At 40.1% G+C, this 25,116-nt stretch overlaps 2 protein-coding genes across 3 annotated transcripts; one reads left to right on the top strand and one right to left on the bottom strand.

Annotated features, from left to right (window-relative positions):
* Positions 1–8,914: 8,914 nt before the first annotated feature.
* Positions 8,915–11,239, bottom strand: LOC133892877 (myb-related protein Hv33-like). 2 transcript variants are annotated; one of them, XR_009904415.1, is made up of 4 exons: positions 11,044–11,239; positions 10,818–10,947; positions 9,338–10,724; positions 8,918–9,139 (listed from the first exon to the last, which is right to left on the bottom strand). XR_009904415.1 is itself a non-coding variant. In XM_062333864.1 (3 exons), the coding sequence occupies exons 1-3, from the start codon at positions 11,171–11,173 to the stop codon at positions 9,860–9,862; spliced, it is 1,125 nt and encodes a 374-aa protein (XP_062189848.1). In that variant the 5' UTR covers positions 11,174–11,239; the 3' UTR covers positions 8,915–9,859. The 2 variants fall into 2 exon arrangements, 1 of the variants encoding a protein (XP_062189848.1); XM_062333864.1 differs by having other exon boundaries at positions 8,915–10,724.
* A 9,504-nt stretch (positions 11,240–20,743) lies between these two features.
* On the top strand, positions 20,744–25,107 carry LOC133892504 (uncharacterized). Its single transcript, XM_062333330.1, has 3 exons — positions 20,744–20,929; positions 21,423–21,560; positions 24,861–25,107. The coding sequence occupies exons 1-3, from the start codon at positions 20,839–20,841 to the stop codon at positions 24,875–24,877; spliced, it is 246 nt and encodes an 81-aa protein (XP_062189314.1). The 5' UTR covers positions 20,744–20,838; the 3' UTR covers positions 24,878–25,107.
* The last annotated feature ends 9 nt before the right edge of the window (positions 25,108–25,116 follow it).

The raw sequence follows: 25,116 nt of genomic DNA on the forward strand, positions 1-25,116 counted from the left end.
GACATTGACATATGTATCACACACAAGACATTGACATATGTTCACACAGATGTGTGGCAAGAGGGGAAGGTGAAGTCATGTTCTTTTTCTCTAGAGCAAATATCACTTTGGACCATATATTAGTGCACTTTGAATTACCTTTAACGACAACTATTACTTTGAACCATATAAATTTATACTAATAATTAAAATTGCACCATGTCTAAGCAAATGTGTTTTTAACCATACTGACGTAGCCAACGAATCCATCCTCCTCAGTACCACATATTGCTGCATACATATTCTTGTTGCTCTCACTTGTTCGCTCGCTGCCGTCGCTACAAATTGAGACAAGAACAGAAGACATTGAACAAACTAGATCATGACGAGTGTGGGGAGATCGCCTATAGGTCAAAGCCAGCCCAAATCATCAACCCTGGCCCCTTTAAGTCAAACCCTAGAAAAAATCTCCAAAGTGGTCGGGTTGGGCATGGACTGCTATTTCTTGCTAAAGCCATGTCTGACCATTATTCGTTGTCTACTACCTCTCTAGCTGAACTTAATTTGCCACCACCACTTGACCCAAATCAGGGTGCTCAGAGGGTCTAGGTGTTGCAGCTTGCTCCTGATCGGCCTTGTATCCTACGTCGTCACTGCTAGTTGTCACACACCGCTGCTCCTCTCCGGCCATGTCTACCATGCCTCTACCGTCGTCACCTCAAGTCTTGCCACCTGCACCACCGCTCTCTCCAGCATGTCTGTCTCACTGCCGCGTATCTCCGTAGTGCTATGTGCCTCCAGTGGACACACAAATCGAATTGGTATGGGAGAGTCGAAATACATGTAAAATGATGTCCAGTTGAATATAGTGCTGAGGTGGATGGGTCTACTAACCACGTGAACATGGTCGGCTCATTTCTTAAACATGATGCAAATTGGAAGATTTGTGCAAACTATATGGTTCAGAGTCACACTTTTTATTAAAGATGGTTCAAAGTGCACCAAGTGTACTAATACATGGTCCAAAGTGAAATTTGCTCTTTTCTCTGGTGATGGTATAATGGCAACGAGGACATTAGATCCTTTAAGGGTGTGGAATTACATGAGATCCGTCGCAAAGAGAAGAATATTGAAGCCTAGTTATGCCTGATTTACTTGTATGCATGAGAGCATGAAATGCTAGAATCACCTTGCTAGTTGAGCATTAGGTAGACCAATATAATTCTTGTTTCTAAATTTATTTTAACCACAGTTAACCATATTATGCGAAGCAAGAATAAAAGTGTTAGTGGGATTGGTGTAATTGTGAAATTACCACTACGTGAAAAAAAGTCATTAGCGACATGTGATAACTTGTATTAGTGACGGGTCCTGTAACCGTCACTTTTATCGCGTTACTAATGATAGGTCATTAGTGACGAGTGATGACCCGTTACTAATGAGGTCATTAGTGACGCGTTATAACTGTGACCCGGTTACGACCCGTCACTATTGACTGAACATTAGTGACGGATTGTAATCTTGATCCATCACTAACGTATTTTTTGGACACAAAAAAGTCAAAAAACCCTGAGCTATCTCAATGCAAGCCACCTTACCACATCTGCTATCACATAGTTATGATAGAAATCGGATATTTTATCCTTTTAACCTTCTTTGCCGAAAGTCATTAGTGATGCGTCATAACCATGACCCGTCACTAATAACTAATTTTGCCAAATTTCGTCGAGGGTTATAATTTGATAGGTGACTCGGAGTGCATTCGGTAAAACGAGTATAACTTTTGCATACAGACTCCGATTTCGACGTTTTTTTACTCTACGGACATTTATAAAAAAAGTTATATCTGTTCCCCTCCCACTTTGTTGGGTTTGAAGAATTTTTTGAGGCTAAAAACGGCTTGAAAGATTGAGTTCTCGCCCCTAGAAGTTTCTACACTGTTTTTGAACACGTGCTTGTGTTTATAGCCACCACTTACATCAAACTTGAGCAAAAATATACAATGGTTTCTATTCTAATGTTACTGAGGTGAGAAAAAAATAAGAGAAAAATAAAATAAAAATAAAAAATATTTACGAATACCGTCATTAATGACTAGAGTTGGTCATTAGTGACGGGTTACAAGTTGACCTGTTACTAATGACTGGTATAGGACGACCCGCCACTAATGAATAGATTATTAGTGACAGGTTAAGTTGTGACTTATCACTAATAACTGACATAGGATGACCTGTCATTGATGATCTTATCATTAGTGATGGGTTACAAATTGACCCGTCACTAATGACTGGTCTAGGACAACCTGTCACTAATGACTTAGTTATTAGTGACGGGTCACAACTTGACCCGTCATTATTATCATCAGTGACAAATCATGTTACGACCCGTCATTATTATCATCAGTGACAAATCATGTTACGACCCGTCACTAATGAGTGGTCATTAGTGACGAGTCTATATTTGGTTTCGATCAGAAGGGACATTAGTGACGCATTCTTATTGGTTCCGATCAGAAGGGATATAGTGACGCGTGTTGAGCAACCGTTACTAATGTGATGTCTACTTTAATAGTTTTTTACGTAGTGTACCATGAATAAGGCAAGAGTCATGAATCATACAACATTGCATTGTTTCTTCTCGTTCTTGCTTTGTGCTAAATCATTGTAAGGACGAATGGACGTAGAATTGTTATAACTAAATTCAGTAGTGGTGGTTTGGTACCATGTTGCTTTAAACGCAAAACAAGAATGGGTAAGGAGATCCTGGTTGGTTTGACTTCATGAGGCTAACTTTAAAGGACAAGCTAGCCTGCCTCTGACGTGGTAATTAACTAGCTAGTATCTACTTGAGTTTGAGTTACACCAGGCTATGCTAATTCTTGCAGAGTTTATGCAAGTTAATACTTAATTAGTGACTAGTCATGAGAATTTTGTAAAAAGCTTTTCGTAGTGATTTTCAGGAACTGTTACAACCTAGAGTTATTCGTTTGGGTATAGGGTACGCCATGTTTGCAACATTGTATGCTTAATATAATTAGTTGTAATACAGATAATATAAACGTGGCGATAATTTGTGACATTACAAATCTGGTTTGTGTGGAAAGATTATTGGTATAACCACTAGAAATTTATAAAAGCTCTTTCAATTATTTTTTCTTTTTTTTTTACCAAAACTGATTTTCAATAGTTACGACTTTTATGGGAAGTTCCCTTTTTTTTTTAAATAAGAAACAATACAAGCAATCACTAGCATGCTGTGTGTTTGTGCCAGTTATGCACGATGAGCAGTGAAAAACCGTCGGTGGAGCATACATGCAGCATCTATTCTTAATTTTTCCCTTTCACTAATCACAAGTTCACAGCCTAGCTAGGTCAAGCACATAGTTTTCAAAATCGGTCGGTAATTAACGACGAGCAGCTAGCTGTTTCACTTCAAGGCTGTTAAGCTGTCCTAATTAGTTGTGTTCTACAAGTAATTGAACATTTAGAACATAAGAAAACTAACCTGATAAAAAAATTCACACCTGCATGCATGGATGGCTACCTGAAGCTCTGCTGGGGAATAACATTTTGATCGAGATATCTCACCTTCACAGATCGAGGAGTGTTCGACAATATTGTTCAAAGTGTGCGTAGCCTGTGTCGCTTTCGTCTCCAATCATGGTGAAGGTTTCCAATTTGTGCCTAAATTAAAAAATAATTAGCTCGTCTGCATGTGCAAGGCTCACCTAAAAGGAGACTTATAGAATTATTTGGCCGGAAGTTGGAAGTGTACGACTTATATATATAGTTTGTGCCTTCTCCATCAACTGGCATCGCCTATTGCTGGAGGTTTCTTGCACCTTCGTGGTTTATAATCTTGGCGTGTGGTTTGTTTCTTGTTTTCCAATGCGATGTTCCTCTTTGTGCTTGCTTGAGCTATGGTTAAATCAAAAGATTACATAGAGTAATGTTTGAGTACTCTTTCTCTTGGTTCTTCTTTTCCTATTAAGCTCATCTGAAAGTTCCATTAACATTTGGAAATGGTTGCCATTTCAACTAGTGTGTACGTGATGTGCCGAGCCTTCTGTGTTGGAATTATAAAATCATATTTGAATGCATAATGAAAAGGGCATGGCAATTGTGCTAAGTTGTCTCGGCGCCCCTCTTATCAACACCGCTCGGGCCTTGCTTGAGATCCACGCTGAAGGGAACTAATAGCACATCGCCAAATGTGTCTGAAACCCGTTTCTCTTCAGGATGGGAAAATTTTCAAATGGATTAGAGAAACTTTGGAATCGAATTATAAACTTTGAAATGCATTGTGAACTTCAAAATTTACGGCCTGGATTTGGAATATTTGAAGCCTGCATTTAGTCATTAATGAACGTCTCCATTGATGACGGTTATTTTCTTGCAACGACATTTTGACGATAGAATTTTAATTAAGCAATGAAACAGCATTGCAAGTTTGCAACCGAGGGGATATCCCAGTATTTGGTTGGGAAAATGAGATAGGGCACCAAATCCCATGTCACTAACAAATTCGTCAAGGAATATATATATATATATATATATATATATATATATATATATATATATATATATATATATATATATATATATATATATATATATATATATATATATATATAGGACACCTATTCTATACTCCTAGGAGTATGTACTCCCACATGCAATATACCACCTAAACAAACACTTTATACTCTTTTATCATTTTTAGTATACTCTAATACTAATTCTAAGATACTCTAATATGAGTTGTATGAAAAAAAATTCAATGTTAGCCTTTCATTTTTGCTATATACTCTTTTTTATACATAAAAGAAGTATATACGCAAATTATGATAAAAATCATGGAATTTCATAAAAATTTTCGTGGGATTTGTATTGTAGTATCTTATAATTACTAATGAAGTATATTTAAAGTGATAAAGAAGTATAACACACGTGTAAAAGTGGTATATGAGAGGTGGGAGTACATACACCCAGGAGTATATACTAGTTTTCCTATATATATATATATATATATATATATATATATATATATATATATATATATATATATATATACACACTGCAGGTATGCTCACTGTAGCTTATGTCTGCGCACTTCTGATAAGTTGTAACTCACAGTGTTTCGGGTTGTATCTGGGAAATATACGTAGTGCGGATAACAAGTTGTAACTCACAGTGTTAGCTTCTCGTGTTGCAATTATACATTTATGGACGTGAAGTTGTAACTGGTCTACCTAACAAATTGTAATTCACAGTGTTAGCTTCTCGTGCTGCAATTATGCATTTCTGGACGTGAAGTTGTAACTGATCTACCTAACAAGTTGTAACTTATAGTGTTTCGAGTTATAACTGGGGGATATGCGCAGTGCAAATAACAAGTTATAACTCACAGTGTTAGCTTCTTGTGTTGCAATTATGTATTTCTGTACGTGAAATTGTAACTGGTTTACCTAACAAGTTGTAACTCATAGTATTTCGGGTTGTAATTAAGGGATGCGCGCAGTGTGAATAGCAACTGCGTATAAGCGCAGAATAGCCTCGTCGTGTATATATATGTGTATATATATATGTATGTATGTATGTATGTATGTATGTATGTATGTATGTATGTATGTATGTATGTATGTATGTATATATATATGTATGTATGTATGTATGTATGTATATATATGTATTGTATGTGTGTATATATATATATATATATTGCCTAGGCACAATGCAATTCATTGTTGGGCCACCCCCTAATTATGACCCTAAAACAGTATAATTGCGATCCACAAGATAGTTCGGTTACTACTAATATGCATAGTCATAACTATACTGCTTGTTCACCTCTGCGTACAAGCAGTAACTTGTTCACCTCTGCGCATGTCGCCAGTTACGATTCTAAAAGCAGTATAGTTGTGATCCACAATATAGATCAATTGCTACAAATATGTATGATCGCAATTCGGTAACTTTCTCTAGTCGTACTTATGTACTTTTTATTATGTGATCGTAATTTGTTCACCTCTACGTATACCACCAGTTACGATCCCAACAGAAGTATAGTTGCAATCCACAAGATATGCCAGTTGCTACAAATATATATAGTTGTAACTCAGTATCTTCTCTGGTCGTAACTCGATACCTTCTCTGGTTGTAATTATGTTATTTTTGTCATGTGATCGTAACTTGTTCATCTTTGCACACACCTCTAGTTACTATCTCAAAAATAATATAGTTAAGATCCATAAGATAGGTCAGTTATGATCCTAAGTTGTAACTGCAGTATAGCACAAATCGCAACTAGATGTCTACCATGTTGTAAGTGTATAGCGATTCTAAAATTTTATCAAAATATAGTCTTCATGGATCTTATTTTGTTAAGCATATTTTTTCCAACAATATACTACAAACGGATAAAAAATTAAATATGTAGTTCTAGAGATATTGTTATTCGAATCAACAAAAAATCTTCTGCATGCAACTCTAGTAGGTGGGATGGATCTGTACGTGGTTGTAACTGATCTGCTTAGTTGATTGTAACTGATAATTTTTGAAGTTGGAACTGGGTGCACGTGGGAAGAAACTGGCTCTGTGGCCGCAATGGTGCAACGCAAGTATATTCTGCGCCTAGACACAGAATAGACTTGCCATGTGTTTGTGTGTGTGTATATCCCTCCATTTTTGTGACTCTATTATGTGCATAGCCTCACCTGTAGTTTACTTTTGTGATACCTCCAGTTACAACTTAAAAAACTGTTAGATACAATCTGCTAGGTAGATCAGTTACAATTGCGTATCTACAAGTACATAATTGTAACACGAGAAGCTAACGAATTATGTTTTAGATTTTACTATGATTATAATCGTGTTTCTTAGATTGTGCATCATTAGGCGAAGAATTCCTTAGGAGTTACGTTCATCCATAACGCAATTGCAACTTAAATTTTTTTTATTTACATCGAGTTGTAACTTACTATCTCGCAGATTGTAACTCTACTATTTTTTAATTGTAACTGGAGGTGGTGCAACAGTAACCAAAGTTAAGCCTAGACACGTTATATATATACATACATACGGTAAGTCTATTCTGCACTTATGCGTAGAACAGATTTGCGTTGCGCCACTACGGCCGATCGAGCCAGCTGTGCCTTCCGTGAATCAACAAACCTAGAGAGATGCCACGTACACATCAAACTCCACCCATCAGAACATGCAACGAAGATTCTTTTTATTGATTCAAATTGTTAAAATGCAATATCTCTTGAACCACAGATCCGATTTTCGATCCGTTCGAAGCATATTGTTGAAAAAAAATACGCTTAACAAAATAAGATCTATGAAGACTATATTTTGATAAAATTTTAGAATCATTATATAGTTACAACATGATACTACTTTTGTAGTAACTGATCTATCTTGTGGATCACAACTATATTACTTTTGAGATAGTAACTGGGTCAGTACAATCCCAAAAGCAGTATAGTTGCGATTCCAAAAACAGTACAGTTACGACCATATATATTTGTAGCAACTGATCTATCTTTTGGATCGCAACTATACTGCTTTAGGGACTAAGGGTGGACGCAGAGGTGAACAAGTTACGATCACATGACAAGACAAAAATCATATAATTACAATTATAGAAGGTAACAAGTTACGGCTATATATATTTGTAATAACTCACATATCTTGTGGATCGTAACTATACTGCTTTTAGATCGTAACTGGAGGGTGGCGCAACAGTGGACTACAGTGCGCCTAGGCACATAATAGATATAAAGTATATATATGTATGTGTGTTGTGTATATATGGTTTGAGAACTAACCTATTTGGGGCTGAATAGGGCCAAGCCAAAAAGAAAAAAAAAGAAAATGTGGAAGGTAAACTATACACCAGATTAATCCACCAATGCTCCTCCAGGATGATATGAGTATAAAATTTGACCAGTTAAAAAACCAAAAGAAAAATGGATGCTGAAAGAATGCGGTTAATTTAATTGTCTTAAGAGAGGTACTAATAAGATCAACTTCTGAAATACTTTGCTAAAATTAACTCTATGACCAAGTTTGATGGCTACATCTTTGATGGCCTAACAAATAATGACTTTGCTAAAATTAACTTATGACCAAATTTTGTACTGTGCATGTAAAGAAAGCATGAACATTCAGAGCAATTTTGTGGCAATATTATAAACAAATCCTTCAGAATACACATGTATTCCTATTTTCTGAACAGCCTTGCATTTACATGCATTCTTAACTAAAATGGTCTAGTCTGGAACTCTGTATCAACTATTAAGTAGCTAGTAATTAAGACGTTTGAGTGTAGGTCAATTTTTTTGTTTACATAAAAGAGTTGGAGTTATCCTGGATATAGTTTATACACAATACATTTGTATTCATTCATTAGATATATTGATCTGCAAATTCAAACATGAACTAATTTAACTCAGACTCGTGTATTGTGTCATACAGCATAACAGTCTGCTTCTCCAAAGAATTCAACACATGCCTAGTTTTACATATCTATATAGATCATCCATATACGAATATATATTATGCTTTTCACATTACTGAGATATCTAATACTGGATAAGTGATTGGAAATATCCATCAACTGGTATGTAGTAGATATGATATATGGAATGCAGTAATATTTTATGTCCTTCACATTTGTGGAAACAACTGTTTTTCTAGTTTGTTAATAGTACATGGAAATAACTTGACGGGCATACATTTCAGAATGTGATGACCTTTTTCTTTATTTATGGTACACACTCTAGTACCGAACCATTATCAAAATTTCATTACATTCCTGATATTTTGCAAAAAAAATTTGATTACCTGTACTTATACACAAAAGTACCACATTCTGTTTACTAAAATTTCATCCATGTCTAAATTCTTTCATACAAGAGCATGCATTCAAGTAGGGGTAAAATGGAAGCTTACTGGTCATGAACTCATGGTAAAAGAGAAATGATCAGACATGCAACTCTCTTTTTAGGCTGACTTTTTTAGATTATTACACCAACATGCATGTCACGGTATACATAATCTGACAAACTGGACTTAATCTTATCATCATAAAATATGTCTGGGCGTGTGCTTGAGAGCTCCTTTCCATGTTTACAGCTTGAGAGCTTTTGTTTCTTCTGCAATGCATGGTTATCCATTAATTTCCAAGATAAATGGCGACAAAAGGTTTAATTATATGCAATCTTGCTAGGTGCATGCAGTGTTTGTTAGAAAAAAAATGCATGCTTGAAGAACTTCTCTTTTTCCCCTTTTGAAGGAAGAACTTGTATTTCTTGTGCAATGCATGTATATGCTCTGCAAGAGAGTACATATACATGGAGACAAAAGGTGTTATGGCAAGCATGCAAGGTGCATCGTTTGTTGGAGAAACTTGTGTGCCTCTGCAAAAATTGACAAAATTGAACAGCTTTCCTTGCACTAGAAGGTTGAAACGTATGTGCTGTTGCCTACTGGTAACTGACTTGCTCCTCTTGCATGAGTTGACTGCAGTGCAAGAAAAGACTGCAGAAAAGATAAGGATTGGTGTGTGCTCAGAAATGTGATTTTTGCTGCAATTCATTATCTGCTTGCTGAGAATAAAATTCGAATGAATCAAGAGGACCACGCAAAGAGCTTATAAACAAATGGTTGAAAGTAATTAGAAAGAAACTTAAGATAACTTTTTAAAAAAGGACTATCTGAATTCGTCACTCAGCTCAGCATGCATTGTTGCATTTGTTGCTTGAAAGGACGATCTGGATCAAGAACGCAGGAAATGGAACATCAAAAAGGAAAGAAGGCATCGTTCGAATTAAAACATGGAAAACAACTAATTAGGGGTGAGGATAATAATGAGCTTAGCAGTCCCATTGCAGCTGCTCCATGGCGTTGCCGCCGCCGCCGCCGCCGCAAAACAACCCACACGACTCCATCAGCTCCAGATCAAACGCCGCCGTTGCGCCGGCACTGCCGTACACCGAGGAGACGTCCATCATGTCCATGCCCTTGTCAGCAACCGCACCACCACCGTTCATCACCATCGGCCGGCCGACCACCTCCGCCTGCACCAGCCCTTGCGTTGGCGGCGGTTGCTGCTGCTGCGCCACCTCTATCCCTGCACCCATGCCCGTCTCGATGGCGGTGGCCCACATTACCGTTGTCTCGTCCAGGAACGCCGCGGCCATGCCTTGGCTAAAGCCGTTGCCGTTAGGCATGCCGGCGGCTTGATCCATGGAGGAAGAGGACGACGAGACGTTCATGAAGTCCATGGAGGTCTGGACACCTGCATTCTGATCTCTGAAGCTCATCAGCACGCCGCCACCGTTGTCCGTGTACGGGTATCCCGGAATCGCCGCCGCCGCCGCGGCATGGTCATGCCGCATCATAATGCCGTGGTTAGGGACGTCGTACAACGCTGGCGCCATCTCCGGAGGCGGCTGGACCGTCACAGTGTCGTAGGCAGCCTTGTTGGGGGAGCTGATGGTGAACGGCGTGGTGGCCGCGACCGTGCCGCCGTTGGCGATGGCGCCATTGGAGTGGAACTGGGCAGGGTTCTTAGGGTTTCCGGCGTTGCCGTTGAGGAGGGTCCTGGATGCGGGCAGGAGGTTGTGGGTCCTTGGGTCGAGTCCCTGCGCGATGAGCTTCTTCTTGATGCACGAGTTCCAGAAGTTCTTGACCTCGTTGTCCGTGCGCCCGGGCAGATGCTTGGCGATCTGCGCCCACCTGCGAGCAGAGCGGCGCGCGAGTCGGGTGAGTCTCATGCACCAACCAGTTCATCCAAAAGCAGAGAGAAAGCACTTAGCACACATGGCGTACCGGTTGCCGAGGATACGGTGGACGTCGATGATAGTTCGCTCCTCCTGCTCGGAGAAGGTGCCGCGTTTGAGGTCGGGCCGGAGGTAGTTGATCCACCGGAGGCGGCAGCTCTTGCCGCACCGCTGGAGCCCTGATGCAGGCCATGCATGGTCGATTTGGCAAATCCATGAACAACAAATTTTCTTTCGCGTAGTAGGATGGAATCGGTGGATGGAATTCATCGTACCGGCGTGCTTGGGGACGGAGCTCCAGCAGCTGTGCCCGTGGACGGTGATGTACTTGACGAGCTTCTCGTCCTCCTCCGGCGACCACAGCCCGCGCTTCACCTTCTGCTTGCTGCAACAGTGGTGCCCCATGGCCGCCCGACTCCTCCTCGATCCCCTCTCCTCTCTCTCTCTCTATCTCCTTCTAGCTATCTCCTCCCCTTCCCCCAACAGTGTATATAAAACCTAGCACACGCACAAAGGCACACCCCTTTGTGCTGGTGAATTGACCTTTATACCTCTCTGTGTGGGAGAAGGAAACACCAAATAAAGTTGCGTGAATCTCTCAAAAGGGCCAGAGTTATTGGGAGTAGGTAGCTAAATAAGCAGTACTCCTCTAATTCTTTCTTTTACCGAGAGGAACTGTACTCTATCTGTTCTTCTACAAATCACATTTCAAAGTTGTGGATACATGGTACTCCTTCTGGTCATACGCGCCTAGTTTAACTTTCTAATCTTTGATTATATATACATAATTTTTTTTAATATTTGGACTGGATACAAGATAGTGAGAAGCGTAGATATGCCTCAAAAAGTTATAATTTATTGGAGTTTATAAATATATTATAATAAAAATCAGTGGTCAAAGTTGTAATTCAAAGATAACGTGAAATGACGTATATTTGTAACCAGAGGAAAGTACCAAATAAGTCAAAAGGTTAACATCATGACATCTCTCTATTAAATTTGTTTTGTCATCTCGCCATTCATTTTTTTATCCTAGTGACCACCCAGTGAACAAAATGTTTTGGCATCATAGATCACATTAGATCGTTTGGGCAACCCTCTCGACAACTATGAGATCCATTATATTCAAAGAACAGGGGAGTAATTTTGGCAAAAAGTTGTAATTTATTAGGTTTATAAATATATTATAATAAAAATAAGTGGTCAAAGTTGCATTTAAGATATTACGTGAAATGACGTATATTTGTAACCAAAGGAAGTACATGTAAGTCAAAAGGTTAGCATGGTGACATATCTCTATTAAATTTGTTTTGTCGTCTCGCCATTCATTTTTGGTCCTAGTGACCACCCAGTGAAAAAAAAATTGATGTCATACGGTCACATTAGATCGTTTGGGCAATCCTCTCAACAACTACGAGATCCATTATACAAAGAACGGGGGAGTAATTTCAGCAAAAAGTTGTAATTTATTAGGGTTTATAAATATATTATAATAAAAATCAGTGGTCAAAGTTGCATTTCAGAGATTAATGAAATGACGTAAATTTATAACCAGAGGAAGTACCAGGTAAGTAAAAATGACGTATATTTGTAACTAAAGGAAGTAATAGGTAAGTCAAAAGGTTAGCATCCTGACATATCTCTATTAAATTTGTTTTTGTTGTGTCGTCATTCATTTTTTATCCTAGTGACTACCCAGTGAATAATTTTTTTTGGCATCATACGATCACATTAGATTATTTGGGCAACTCTCTCCATTTTTTACAGCCAGATCCCCTTCCCAAGGTCTATATTGAAGGTCTTAAATGAGAGTGCACATCCGGAGGTTGAACCCTGGACCGGCAAAGTCGCACCCGTGCGCCTTGACAGTGAGCCGCTCACACACATGCGTTTAGGCAACCCTCTCAACAACTACTAGATCCTTTATTCCAAGAACAGGGGGAGTAATTTCAGTAAGAAGTCTCTCCATCTGGGATATCTCTACGTGCAACTAAGGAAATTCCGTTGTGTTCATCTTGAATACTTGGAATGTCGTTTGTAGAGAAAAAAATAGTTTGGTTTAAGTAACATTTTTTGAAAAAAGATAAATGAAGCGACTAAATAATTTATTTGAACTTTTGTTTTTCTTGAAATGGAAGATGTTACTTGGACTCAGTTACTATATATTGAAGCCTATAACGACAATCTTTTACCGTGAGAGTGAGAGGAAGTGCAGATGAAGTGGGATTAGCCAGCTGGGGATCAATGGCGTTGTTTGCACTCAACGAGAGCCAGGGGATCTTTCTTGAATCTTTGCTCTAGCTAGCCAAGAGTATACCAAACGATTACTGTTAATTGCAATCTAGCTAATCGATCAGTTGCTAAAACTTGTGAGCGTCCAATTGGGAGGATGCGTTGCAGGGAAGCTGCCGGCCGGGACTCTTGAAGCACAAGAGATCGAACGATGATCCATGATGCTCAAGTGCTGATGAGTTGGTCACTGTCGGTGCAACTCGGTCGTTGTTGCAGGTACCCTACGTTTTGTGACATTAGGTGTCCGTCCTATACTCCTATATAGCTACTATATGATGAGGAAGCACGCAGGACGAGGATCTGCAGTACTTTTACATTTTATTGGTCAGGGATTCAAATCTCAACACTGTCAGCAGCATGTAACAGGCAGTAATTTGATTTCTCTCGGCAAATCCAGTGACGGTGGTCTAGAGATATTTAGTGCATGTTTTCAGTAGCATAGCCAAAAAAAGTCACAAAAAAATTTCAAACAAAAAATTAGTTTCTGATTCCTGCGGGATTTACGTGGAATTCTTCAAGAATGATGTCTAGTTAATGCGCTTCCAAACTGGCCATAAAAACAAATTGCCAAGATCGAGCTCGGTAAAATAAAGCGGGAATTTCCTTTAGTGCTTCGAACTGAACAGTTGATTAAATGTTCGAACTGCTAAAAAAGATAGACGGAGTGAATTATATTCGTGTCTAAATTTAATTCCAGCATGCTCCTCGTAGAAGAAACAAAAAGTTGTACAAGTGATGGCAGCAAAGTGGAGATGTCAAATGCTGCATTTGATTCCGGCAATACTGATGCTTACTGAGTCAGAGTACAAACGTCTCCGGCTTTATATATTTCGGTCACATTGACTTGGGTCTACTTTGATGGATACACAATACATTGTTAAGATATCAGCTATCACTAGATAGATTAATGTGAAACCCAGGGAATCGAAGGTAATAATGTACTAACAATCTTTATTAGTGGTAGTTATGATGCATGAATAATCTTATTAGTACTAGTGGTAGTTATGATGCATGAATAATCCTATCAGTATGCATCCGCATGCACGAACGCATGCATGCATGCTAAATTGGAGTGTATCTTATTAGCTTGTGCAAATGAATGATGAGACGTGCAAATTAATGATGACATGAAAACAGTTATCCAATGGTGTGGCTAAATTGGAGTGTATCTTATTGGCTAAATTGGAGTGTATTAGCTAAATTGGAGTGTATCTTATTAACACGCCTTCTTCAACCTCTTCACTGTCGGAAAATTACAAGTGCTCTCAAATGACAGGATTCTACAATTTTAAGGAATCAGAATGTTGGGATTGAACTGAGAACATAATCCTGCGAGAGCATTCTCGCTTCTTCTTTTTTTTGTGAAGAAGCTGAAATTAATAGAAGATACGCAAAAGGGAACCATGCAATCAAGCAAACACGCACGCTTTTGACTAGTCCTAGTAAAAGAGCAACAATAGTCTCTTTCCACAAGTTAGAACATACTTGGAGCTTAGGAATTTCACGAGAATTCCACTTGGTCTCTCTCTCTCTCTCGGGATAAATTCTGGCGTTTGACCCAAATTGGGAAGTAAACCTCCAGACAGTAGAACTGCACTAATACCTGGCATGACAAGTAGCTCTTGCACGCCCAATTGGTCCGGTCTAGCAAATAAACAAAAGCAAAAGAAAATCGTGTGCTTTAAGCTGCCAATGCAAAGGAAGAAATGGTTCCCCATCATCGTCATTAAAAACGTCTTATCTTGTAGCAAGCATGCATCACGATTTGCAGTTTTGTTTTGAGAAGATATAATAAATTAAGGTGCACGCTCTATGTCATCAGTCATGACACACGTCTTGGATGCGACACCATCACACACACTCAAACATAATGAGATGTCGTCGGTCGTAGAGGCTGGAAACCACGTATGATCGATGCAAGACAGTCTCTATCGATCCACCAAATGTTTTTTCACATTGGGGGGCATGCATGCTTAACCAATTGGCTACGGGAGGGAGAGGGGGTGTTGTCTGGCACAATTCTCAGACCATATCTCAAGAACCAGTCGAAATAGAGTAGAAAATGCGTGTCGTTAAGTATAGTGATGGAGCAATCGGTCACATCGTCCCCTCCGACTCCGATGTTGCGGCCATGGTGCCATCCCCTGAGCTCTCACCATGACTACTAGTCGTCGCCACCTCCCACGACTGGAGGCGTTTGCTGCAACCTCTCCCCTCCCTCCTACATCTTCCACAATCCCAACCTAAGGCTACGCCCAACGGTTTCTCTTCGGGGACGAAAATCCCGTCGTGAAGGAATTTTCGTTCCCTTCAGTGTTCCAACGGTTTCTCTTCACGGTTCCGTTCACGACGGGATTCTCAGAGTCATTCCTTTCAGGACGGGATTCTCTCTTCTTTCACTTCGCGATTCCCCATGAAAGGAAGTTGTTGGAGATGAGAGAAAATAAAAAGAATAAGAACGGGAAAGGGAATCGAAAAGGGAACGAAATGAAGAGAATATGGTTGGAGATGATCCACCACCATCACAGCCATGCGGGCCATCACCATCCTCTTCAAACCTGTGGGCACAACTGTTTGACCACGCACCCTTCCTGTATGGTAAGGGGTCCTGGTGAATTCTATCCCTAATTCCACCATTGGAAGGTGCCTATTGCTAAACCGGAAGAGATGGGTCGTCGCAGCACACACATATTTCTGTATTATTTATAAACCCAACTTGTAAATTCTTAGAGTTATTTAATAAAAATAATCCTTCCAAATTGACCCTTGCTCTATCAAGTATCATAGTCACACGGTGATATAACTAGTGCATACACAGTAATATGTGAGGAGGTCAAAAAAAAGTCATCGCCAATTCATCACGCAAAGTAATATGTGAGAAGTAAAAAAATGCATTGCTGACTATTTTGACTTTGTCAAAGTATATCAAACCGCCTAATGCCGCTGTCACAATTTCTTGATTCCATTTTACCGGCACCGAAATGGAAATTTCACCGAATGTCCCTACGCTAAGCCACAGACGTTACTAGAACTTTTAGGTTTTGTTGGTTGAGTAACAATGTAATTGACACGATGCTATAAATCCTATTTTTCTATTGTATATCCTTCGAACGTGCATAAATAATTATCTTGTCCCGATTGGTTGTCCTTGACTTGGCTCCCTGCAGCCTACGTGTTTGGACCTCACTAACAGCACTGCGATTTTTCTTATACGAAGTTAATAACCTCCTACTTCACGTACACCAAGAGTGACCGCTACTGATGCAGGTTTCTTGAAAGCTTGAGGCCCTATTTACAACTTACAAATTGACTATATATATCATCCAACTCATATTGAAAGGTCATATTTATTTCCATGTTTAAGAAAAAAACTCGTATTGAAAGCTCATATTGGGCTTCCATGTTAAAAAAAACTATATTGAAAGCTGCTTACAAGTTGGGCTGCAATGCATGCATGCATATTGTATATATTAATATATGATATACATTATAATTTTCTAATAAGGGGGAATATAGCTAAAAAACCACGAAAATAACTCAACCAGCATATGATCAGTGGAAATTGAAATCTAAGTTGTTAACCGAATAGCTGAGGGCTAAGGCACCACACCTTTTTTTTTTTGGAACAATTGGGGGTTGGGGTGGGGGTGGGGGAGCTTCCCACCTACATTGCTTTTCATTGATCAAAAAGTGTCAAGTACACGTGTGGGTACATGTATCATTATGGTATACTGGCACTACTACGGAACAATTAAGTGATCGCTGTCGGCTCATAACTGGCTTTACTGCCAGTTTTTGAGCTACCGGCTTAGGAACCGGTAATGATAGTCCTTATCACTGTCGGTTCATATCACCAATCGATAGTGATAGCTCTAGCCCCTGTTCAAAATCTGACTGTTACCGACAACAGCACACAACACCATGTATACAAAAACATAAAACAACATATAATAGTTTTGCATTTTGGTATCATTCACATACCATCACACATCATTCACAAAACATATATACATAAATCATATTTCATTCACAAAACATATATACACAAATCACATGTCAGTCAACACAATTTTGCAACAAGTTTGGAATAAGGATCTATAGGACTTTGAATCAGTTCAAGTTTCAATCATAATTCTACCTTTTAGATTTACTAGAAGGTATTGACATATCAAAGTCACCAGCGCCTAACGAAGGACTCTTACGCAGAGCCGGTTCATAAAACTACCCTTTGGATTGACAACCTCATCAAGGATGAACTCGACAAGTTGTTCTTGAATTGTTATGATTTAATTGATCAATAATCAACTTGTGTTGAGCTTGAGGCATTATGGTTAGAAGAATTGAAGAAACTAATCCTTAAATACGTATAAAAAATTAAAAGGAGGCATCAATATGTATTTACATATCTCGATATTATCATTGCTCAAATTGTCCCGGTGAATCCGTGCGTGTACTCACATACATATAACCTATAAAAATTATTGCCTGGGTCCTACCTAAAAAAATAAAAAAATAAATGAAAATATCAGTGCCATGGAACATGTCATTTAGTTGGAATTACAATACATGAATATTCCGTATGTACCGGAAAGTCTGTTCGAACAAAGAAATCATTCGTGCATGGAAGGTATCGAACACTCTTCATATAGCATCGTCGATACTCTCTGTGTGTGATTATGATTAGTAACTAGACTTAGATTCAATCGAATAAAAATTACCATCGAAATAACAAAATGATGATCGTGGAATCCTACTTTGTAAATACACTATTTCCTACATTTTTGCATCGTCATTCTATATAATAAGAAGTTAGACATGAAATTTAAGGGTACAAAAATGTATACCATGAATATAGAGAACAAAGTCTAATAACTAAGAATAGACACGTCAAGGACATATTGCTGGTACAATTGATACATTTCCTTGAATTCCATCCACAATATACCGTCCCCATTGAGAAAATCTTTATGTTTGTTTTTGACGGCGAACATTTCTCTACCCTGGTTCGACTGCTGCATGCACAACTCATGAAATCCCTGCAATTGAGTCGTTAGGCAGTCGATCTGAGCTAGATCAACGGTTTGCCAACTAAATTTCCATCTAAGAGGTGCAGCTGGAATCAAGCACGCACCATCTCCTTGAGCTTCTGCAAGTTGAGATGCTGAAATCCCAACTTTCCTTTAGCGGTCGTAGTAAGGCTTACTGTTGATGCGGTCGTAGTCTAACAATCGCTTAAGTGAAAGCGCCCTTGTCTGTGTTAACTTTGGCCATGCTCAAGAAAAACTGTTGTGTTGCAAGATTGACTAAAATCTTCTCACAACTGTCATCTGGACATTTGAAGAATGAAGTTACACTGGCGTTCACTTCCTTTTTAGAGTTAGGAGGTGATGGGGATCGACTTCTAAGGGGGTGCCGACTTTGAGACACTTGTGGTGTGTGCTTCAAAGATGAACGTGATTTATGAGATGATTGCATTATCTAAGATGTTGCTAGTATCTTTTTACGTGGTGGAGGAGGAGTTGGACTTCTTCTAGGTGCTGGAGGAGATGGACGTTTTCTTGATGGTGGCGACGGCAGCGGGATGTCTCTTCGTGGAGAGTGCGGCTTAGGAACTGTGCCTGGTTTGAATATTATGTAATGCTTTTGCCACACGATGAAACCATGCATGTTTTGTCCTAGAGTCTCCTTCCCCTCCTCTCCAGGGATGTCCAGCTCAAGTTTATTGTACACATGTAACATCCTACCTCAAAAATTCGATTACAACCCAATCCACCTGTGGAGCAGGCCCACAAACGCATAGCACCCCGCTTACAAACTTTCATTATTACTTCGTGTAAAAGGGTTAACTTGAAGGTGCTATGTTTAGAATACAAAGGCTTATAAGTTAGCGCAAACCTATTTAAACTAACAAGGTGGTACTAACCTCACAACACCGGAATACTTGGGCTACACGGGTAGAAGCGAGAAACACTAATGGGCTGGGGTATTACACTCTCCATCTCAGTAGCTTACCATGTACACGACAAATAAATTTCCAGGATCTCCCATCGGTGTCACAGCCATGCTATGTCCCCTCCACAGGCCAGCATGTATGCACTCATACAGTGAGAGTTAGCTATGATACTATATGTAACACCCCGCCTCCAAACTTTGCTTACAGTCCAGCCCACATGTGGGGTGGACCCGCATATGTATAGCACCCTGCTTACATTTTTGTTCTCGCTTCGTGTAAAAGGGTTAACTCGAAGATGCTACATTTTGAACATAAAGATTTATAAGCTAGCCCGAACCTTTTTAAACTATCAAGATGATACTAAACTCACCACACTGAATATACTTGAGCCACACAGGTCGAAACCAGAAACACTAACGTGCCAAGGTATTACAACACGTCCTCTACCATGTCCACTTCGACCTTGGTATAGCCCTGCAATATTTGGACAATGTGCAAAAGTTGCCTTTCCACACATGGATAAGCCATACCCACAATCACCTTGATGGCAATGTTCTTAGCGGCCACATGTAGCTCGCACGGTGTCTGTACTGTGATGGTGTCTATGGGCCAACGAATTAAGTACTTTGCGAAAGTTCTGTGGACGTGCAGCTACTCCAACGACCACCGGAGTTGGTTATTACAACATTATGGTCGGCTAGCTCATGTTGTTAAATGAGGGCCGACTGTACCGCTTCTTGTATAGCGTCCACGTCTTGTTTGTATTGCTCTCTCTTGTTGTACCACTTCTCGTACAAGGACCAACATTCCCTCTCGTTCAGCTTTACTTATCTTCCAACTCTTATAACTTGCATTGTTGTTTGAGAATCCATGATACCAATTCACCAAACCAACGCCTCATGTGCGATCACCGTGCTCCTTATTTTCTAGGATCAATATTATCTCGTCCTCACCGCTATCTGACCTGAAAGAGCCTTAGGAAGACTGAACATGGGCGTTTGTAAGCCCTTATGCAAGCCTTTGCATCACTTACTGGTGTTTGGAGTTTCTGAAGCATAAGCTGCCATCACCCGAGAGAGAAGCACCCCTCTCAGGCAACCAGTGCTTCAATCCTGGGCCCTACTCGGCCATCACAGATGTGACACAACTACGAGTTAGTTCTTCTTCTTGCCTTTCTCACTCGGGTACTTTCTTCAAGTACCCATCGGTGCCCATCGTGTGGGGGTAAATATTCTTCTCCTCCGAGTTGACCTTGTTAACCTCACTTATCTTCAGAGCTTCTTCCGACGTATTACTTATTTTCTTACCATTCTTTTGGATTACTTTTTTTTTTTACAAAACACTAATTCAAATGAGTACAAAAATACTACTATGACACCTAAGGAATCTAGTTAGCTACAAGAAACTTTATTAATTCCTCTGACCATATATATTTCCTCTTAAAAGTTCGTAGCAACATAAAGCAGAACAGTTGTCTCTGTAAAACCTCGTTGTCTTAAGTAGAAAAAATCAAGATTTTTCTTTCGCAAAAAGAGAGAAAAAAAAATCCAGTTTTTTAGCACTCTGGAAAACCTGGTCGATCAAACAAAACAAAAAGAACACTAAAAAACAAAAAGAAAAGGAAAAGAAAATACCTAGCCCAGCCTATGGTGTATTCTGGCCCATGGGCTCCTCCCTCCGCAGCCCTGCAGCAACGAAGTCCAACTCCTGCAGATTGGCAAGGCCTCTCCGCTCCCAAGCGCCCCCACACTCCGACCACGCCGTCCGCTCCCCCAGCAACCACGCCGCCCGTCCGCCCCGAGAGGAGAGGAGAGCACAGAGCAGGATGCCGGCGACGCCGACGATCATCGGCGCCCTGCTGGGGCTGGGCACCCAGATGTACTCCAACGCCCTCCGCAAGCTCCCCTACATGCGCCGTATTGCCCCGCCTCCCCACTCCCTTTCTCTCATCCTTTTCGGTTTCCTGATCTGTCCCCGCATCATACCGCGACCCGCGTTCCATCCGTCGTCGTCCTGGTTCTTGATTCCGTCTGATCTGCAGCTGTTTGCACCTGTTATGGACTTTTTGGGTTGTTCCCGGCGTCTCTGTTGTTCTTAGGTGTCCTAGATGCGGTATTGTTCTTGATTTAGGTTTCGTAGCCTCTAGATTGGGACTCTGTTGTTCACTTCGCTTGATGGGGCCTTAGGGTTGGGTCTAGGAGGCTTGTAATTTTGGATTCTCTCTAAGTTTGTGAGGCTACAAATGTACCATTTGACTTGATTTGAGGGCTCGTAGTGTCAAAATTAGTCTTTTTGGTTTCAACGTTCCCCCTTCTATTCCTGATTCAAGTTTTGTTGATTTGTAGGATAGTTTTTTTCATTGGTTTGGCGATTCTTTCTCATGTGGTTCTCCCTTTCATATTGTCTTAGATCCCTGGGAGCATGTATTGGGGATGGGTCTCGGTGTCGTGTTCGTGAACCAGCTGGTGAAGTGGGATGACAAGCTCAAGGAGGACCTTGACAAGATGCTTGAACGCGCAAAGCAAGCCAACGAGCGGCGCTACATTGGTATGCTCTTACTTCCTCTGACGTTTTGGGTTTGGGATTTTGCTTTCGTGATTGTGCTATAGTGTTAGCGGTAGTGCCCGCTTATGATTTATCTCATTTTCTCAACTATGCTACATTGCTTCTAGAAGAATAAGTAGTAAATTGTATCACTGTTTCCCCAACTCCTTCAGCAGTTTCAACTTTGCACGCCTGATTATGCTATGCTATTACAAGGTTCAACAGTGCCTCCTTATCTCAGTAGTGATGCCAGATTGTTCTAAGAATCACTAGTACGTCACACAATTGATTTTTGAACTCCTTCAAGAACTCTAACATGGTCTAGAATTGTATGTTCCAATCTACCTTGCTGACAGCAAAATTAAAGAGATCTGTAGAATCTATAATTTCACATGCCAAGTGACAAACAAACTTGATGCATTACAAAATACAAATTGCTCAATCTTGATTCTTGGAAACCTTTCTAGTTTTCTGTACTGGGAACACGAATAAAATGGAAATGGAATGCATAGTAGTAGCTAAATTGCTATAATTCCCTTTCTTTGTTTGGAATAAATGAAAAGCAAATGAATTTCAAGGTACCAAAACTCTTAGAAAACTTTTCATATATGATATCGGGGGTGAAGGGTGAACTTAAAAGCTTCCTGAATAAATCTAGACTCCTCCACTTCCTAAAAAATATAGAGCTACGCTGAATTCCTATTTGACCCACATTTTGCACTGTTGTGCCTGAATTTGGATGTCCAAAGAATTTCCCTGATGGTGGGCGGTATGAACTTGATCGAATTTGCTTCTTAGTCCATTTTTTGTGGTGGGGGCATCCCCAATACCTGCAAATATATTACAAATAAGTGCTAGATTGGCAAATAGATTTACTCCTATTTGTTTGTACTGTGGGTTGCATAGTTATCAGTACAAATAAGAAGTATCTTTTAAACAAGTAGAGTAAAACTATCATCTTGGTTGTTTTCTACATGTCTGTATATTCTTTTTGATGGTTGTTTGAAGTAGAATCACTATAAACTGTGACTTAGTTCTAGAGTAGTATGTTGAGTAGCCACCCCATGGGGATTCCAACTGTTCATAGTTGCCATGGGGATGGAGAAACTTTCTCCTGGTGACATTGGATCTTGGGTTTTTCCATATTGGTACCTTGCACGGAGGAGGTTTTAGTTCATTGCTACCTCTGGCCCTATCTCCACTATAAATACAGTATTTGGATTAGGTGAGTCCCTTGCAGATGCTTTTATCTGGGTCAAACCCAAACCTAAAACCGCTTTTTTTGTTTTGAATCTGTGCGCATTTTGTGCTGTCTCATGAGTAGTTTCTTGTTCTTTCCCCCCTATATTTTAACCTTTGAAGTTTGTTGCGTTTGCTGTGTTATTGTCACTATGACAAGAGTATTATCAACCATCACTTGTGACGGACTCTAGTATACTATTTTCATTCTGTTTCTACATATTTCATTCTTTATTGGTATGGAGTCCTTAATAAACCAGAAAAGATTAAGGAACTATGGCTTGTCTCATTTTGTTAAGTGTTATTTAATATCCATTGCCCTGCATGATCTACCTTTGCCACATATTAAGATGGGCCATCGTACATACTACCTCCATTCTCAAATAGATACCATTTTAGAATGCGTGCAGTCAAACTTTTAAAACTTTGACTATTAATACACAAAAAATTGCTAGAATTCGACACATGCAAATTATATGAGTGGATTCACAGCGAAAAATACTTTCATATGCTTATATGTTTAACGAATTTCACTAAGAAATAATTATAAAAAGTAATGTTAAAACATGTGTATTGGAGACCATGTCGCTGTCCTAAATGACAATTAAAGAACAATGGAGGTAGTAATGCTAACATTTGCAACCAAGAAATGAACATGAAAACAAAGTTTGATCGTGCCATCATATATTTCTGACAATTGACTAGATAAATGATGTAATAATAGCAGGAAAACTTTGAATGGTGAAATGGAGGTTACATGACATGGAAAATCAATAATGTTTTGTAGGGATAATTCCTCCCATACCATTGTAAACTTCCCCGATCTTGGAAATGCCACTGGAAACACGCATATCCCTTGAGTGCCACGCTTCTTAAATTTTATCCTCGGAAATGCCATTGCCGTCAGTTCAGTTAGGTTTGACCATGAGTCAATCTTAATAACGCCCATCCTACCCCTCCTATTCTTTTCCTTCCCCAACTATTCTTCTTGTCGTTCTCACCACTTCGCGCTCCATGTCGTCGCCGTCCCCTTCCGTTTCACCCTCCTCCACAGCCTCCTATTCCTAGCCATTGCTAGATCTAGCTGTCCTTGGCCACGTGGAGTGCCGGCAGCGGCAGAGCATGGGATGATCAAAGAAGTCGAGGAACCAGAGCATTGGCAGGTCGAGCACGACAGTGAGGAATGCCCCTCACGGAGCGGTTGTGGCTGAGGTCAAGCTTGTGGAGGAGGCAGAGCCAGCAGAGTGTGGCCACAGAAGCGGTTGAAGTTGAGGTGGAGCAGCACCAGGTCGACGAGGAGGCCAAACTACATCTTCGCTTCCTCATCCCCCACCAACGCCGATGGAGTCCGAGCACAGCGAGTCCGTACAGGCTGCACTTCGTGGGCGTTGAGATTGGTTCGGCTCAGATTGGTTGTGCGTGTGTGATTTGGTCAACAGAGGCTTCGTCCACAACCTTGAGCAGGAGTATGTGAGGGATGGAGGGGAGAGAAGCGAGCAGAAAGGGGAAAGAGGAGGAAGAAAGAAATGGCATGTGGGCTCAGGGGCAAAAAGGTCTCTTCGCACGTCCATCACAGCTTGATTACCGGAAAGTGGTCAACAATGGCATTTCCGGGGATTAAGTTTAAGAAACGTGGCACTAAAGGGATAAGTGTGTTTCCAGTGGCATTTCAGGGATTGGGCAAGTTTTCAATGGCATATTTTTTTGGCCTATTTTGTAAGGTTAGGACCAAAACAAAATCAAAGAAAACATAATTTTCTGTTTACCTAAATAAGCCAGAACGAAGTTTGCTTGTAGAAAGATGTTACGACTTCATGTTGTAAGGTTTTACTACCATTTTAGTAAGAAAGTGAACAGAAGAAAGGGAAGAGCCACGAAAATTTAGTAACACGTCTAACCTATGTCTGGATGATGCTGATTACTAGTTGCGAAATGGATGTTTAGGTGACTGTGAAATGCATGTGCAGTAGATTGATAGGTGCATATTAACATACACCGTTACAGACATAGCATTCTGTTTGGTACTCATGAGGCCTAACAACCTTTTTTTCCACGTTTCTGCAGATGATGATGAAGATTAGCTGTTCAATCAAATTTGTTTGCCAGCAACCTGTATTTTTGCACCTTGTTGTCAGTACACATGGTCAGGACCAAGGTCTTAGTGGCAGTATCGACTTCCGCATTTCAACTGTGGTCTTGTAATAAAATGTTGTTTCCCAATGGATCAGATGGTTTGCTTCTGTAAGATACCAATTATGGCATTTGAATCTGATGGCATTTGTTCCAATGATTGTGCTTTTTGCGTCGTTAACTTTGCTCT

This window comes from Phragmites australis, chromosome 15 (genome assembly GCF_958298935.1).
Source record: "Phragmites australis chromosome 15, lpPhrAust1.1, whole genome shotgun sequence".
Taxonomy (NCBI): Eukaryota; Viridiplantae; Streptophyta; class Magnoliopsida; order Poales; family Poaceae; genus Phragmites; species Phragmites australis.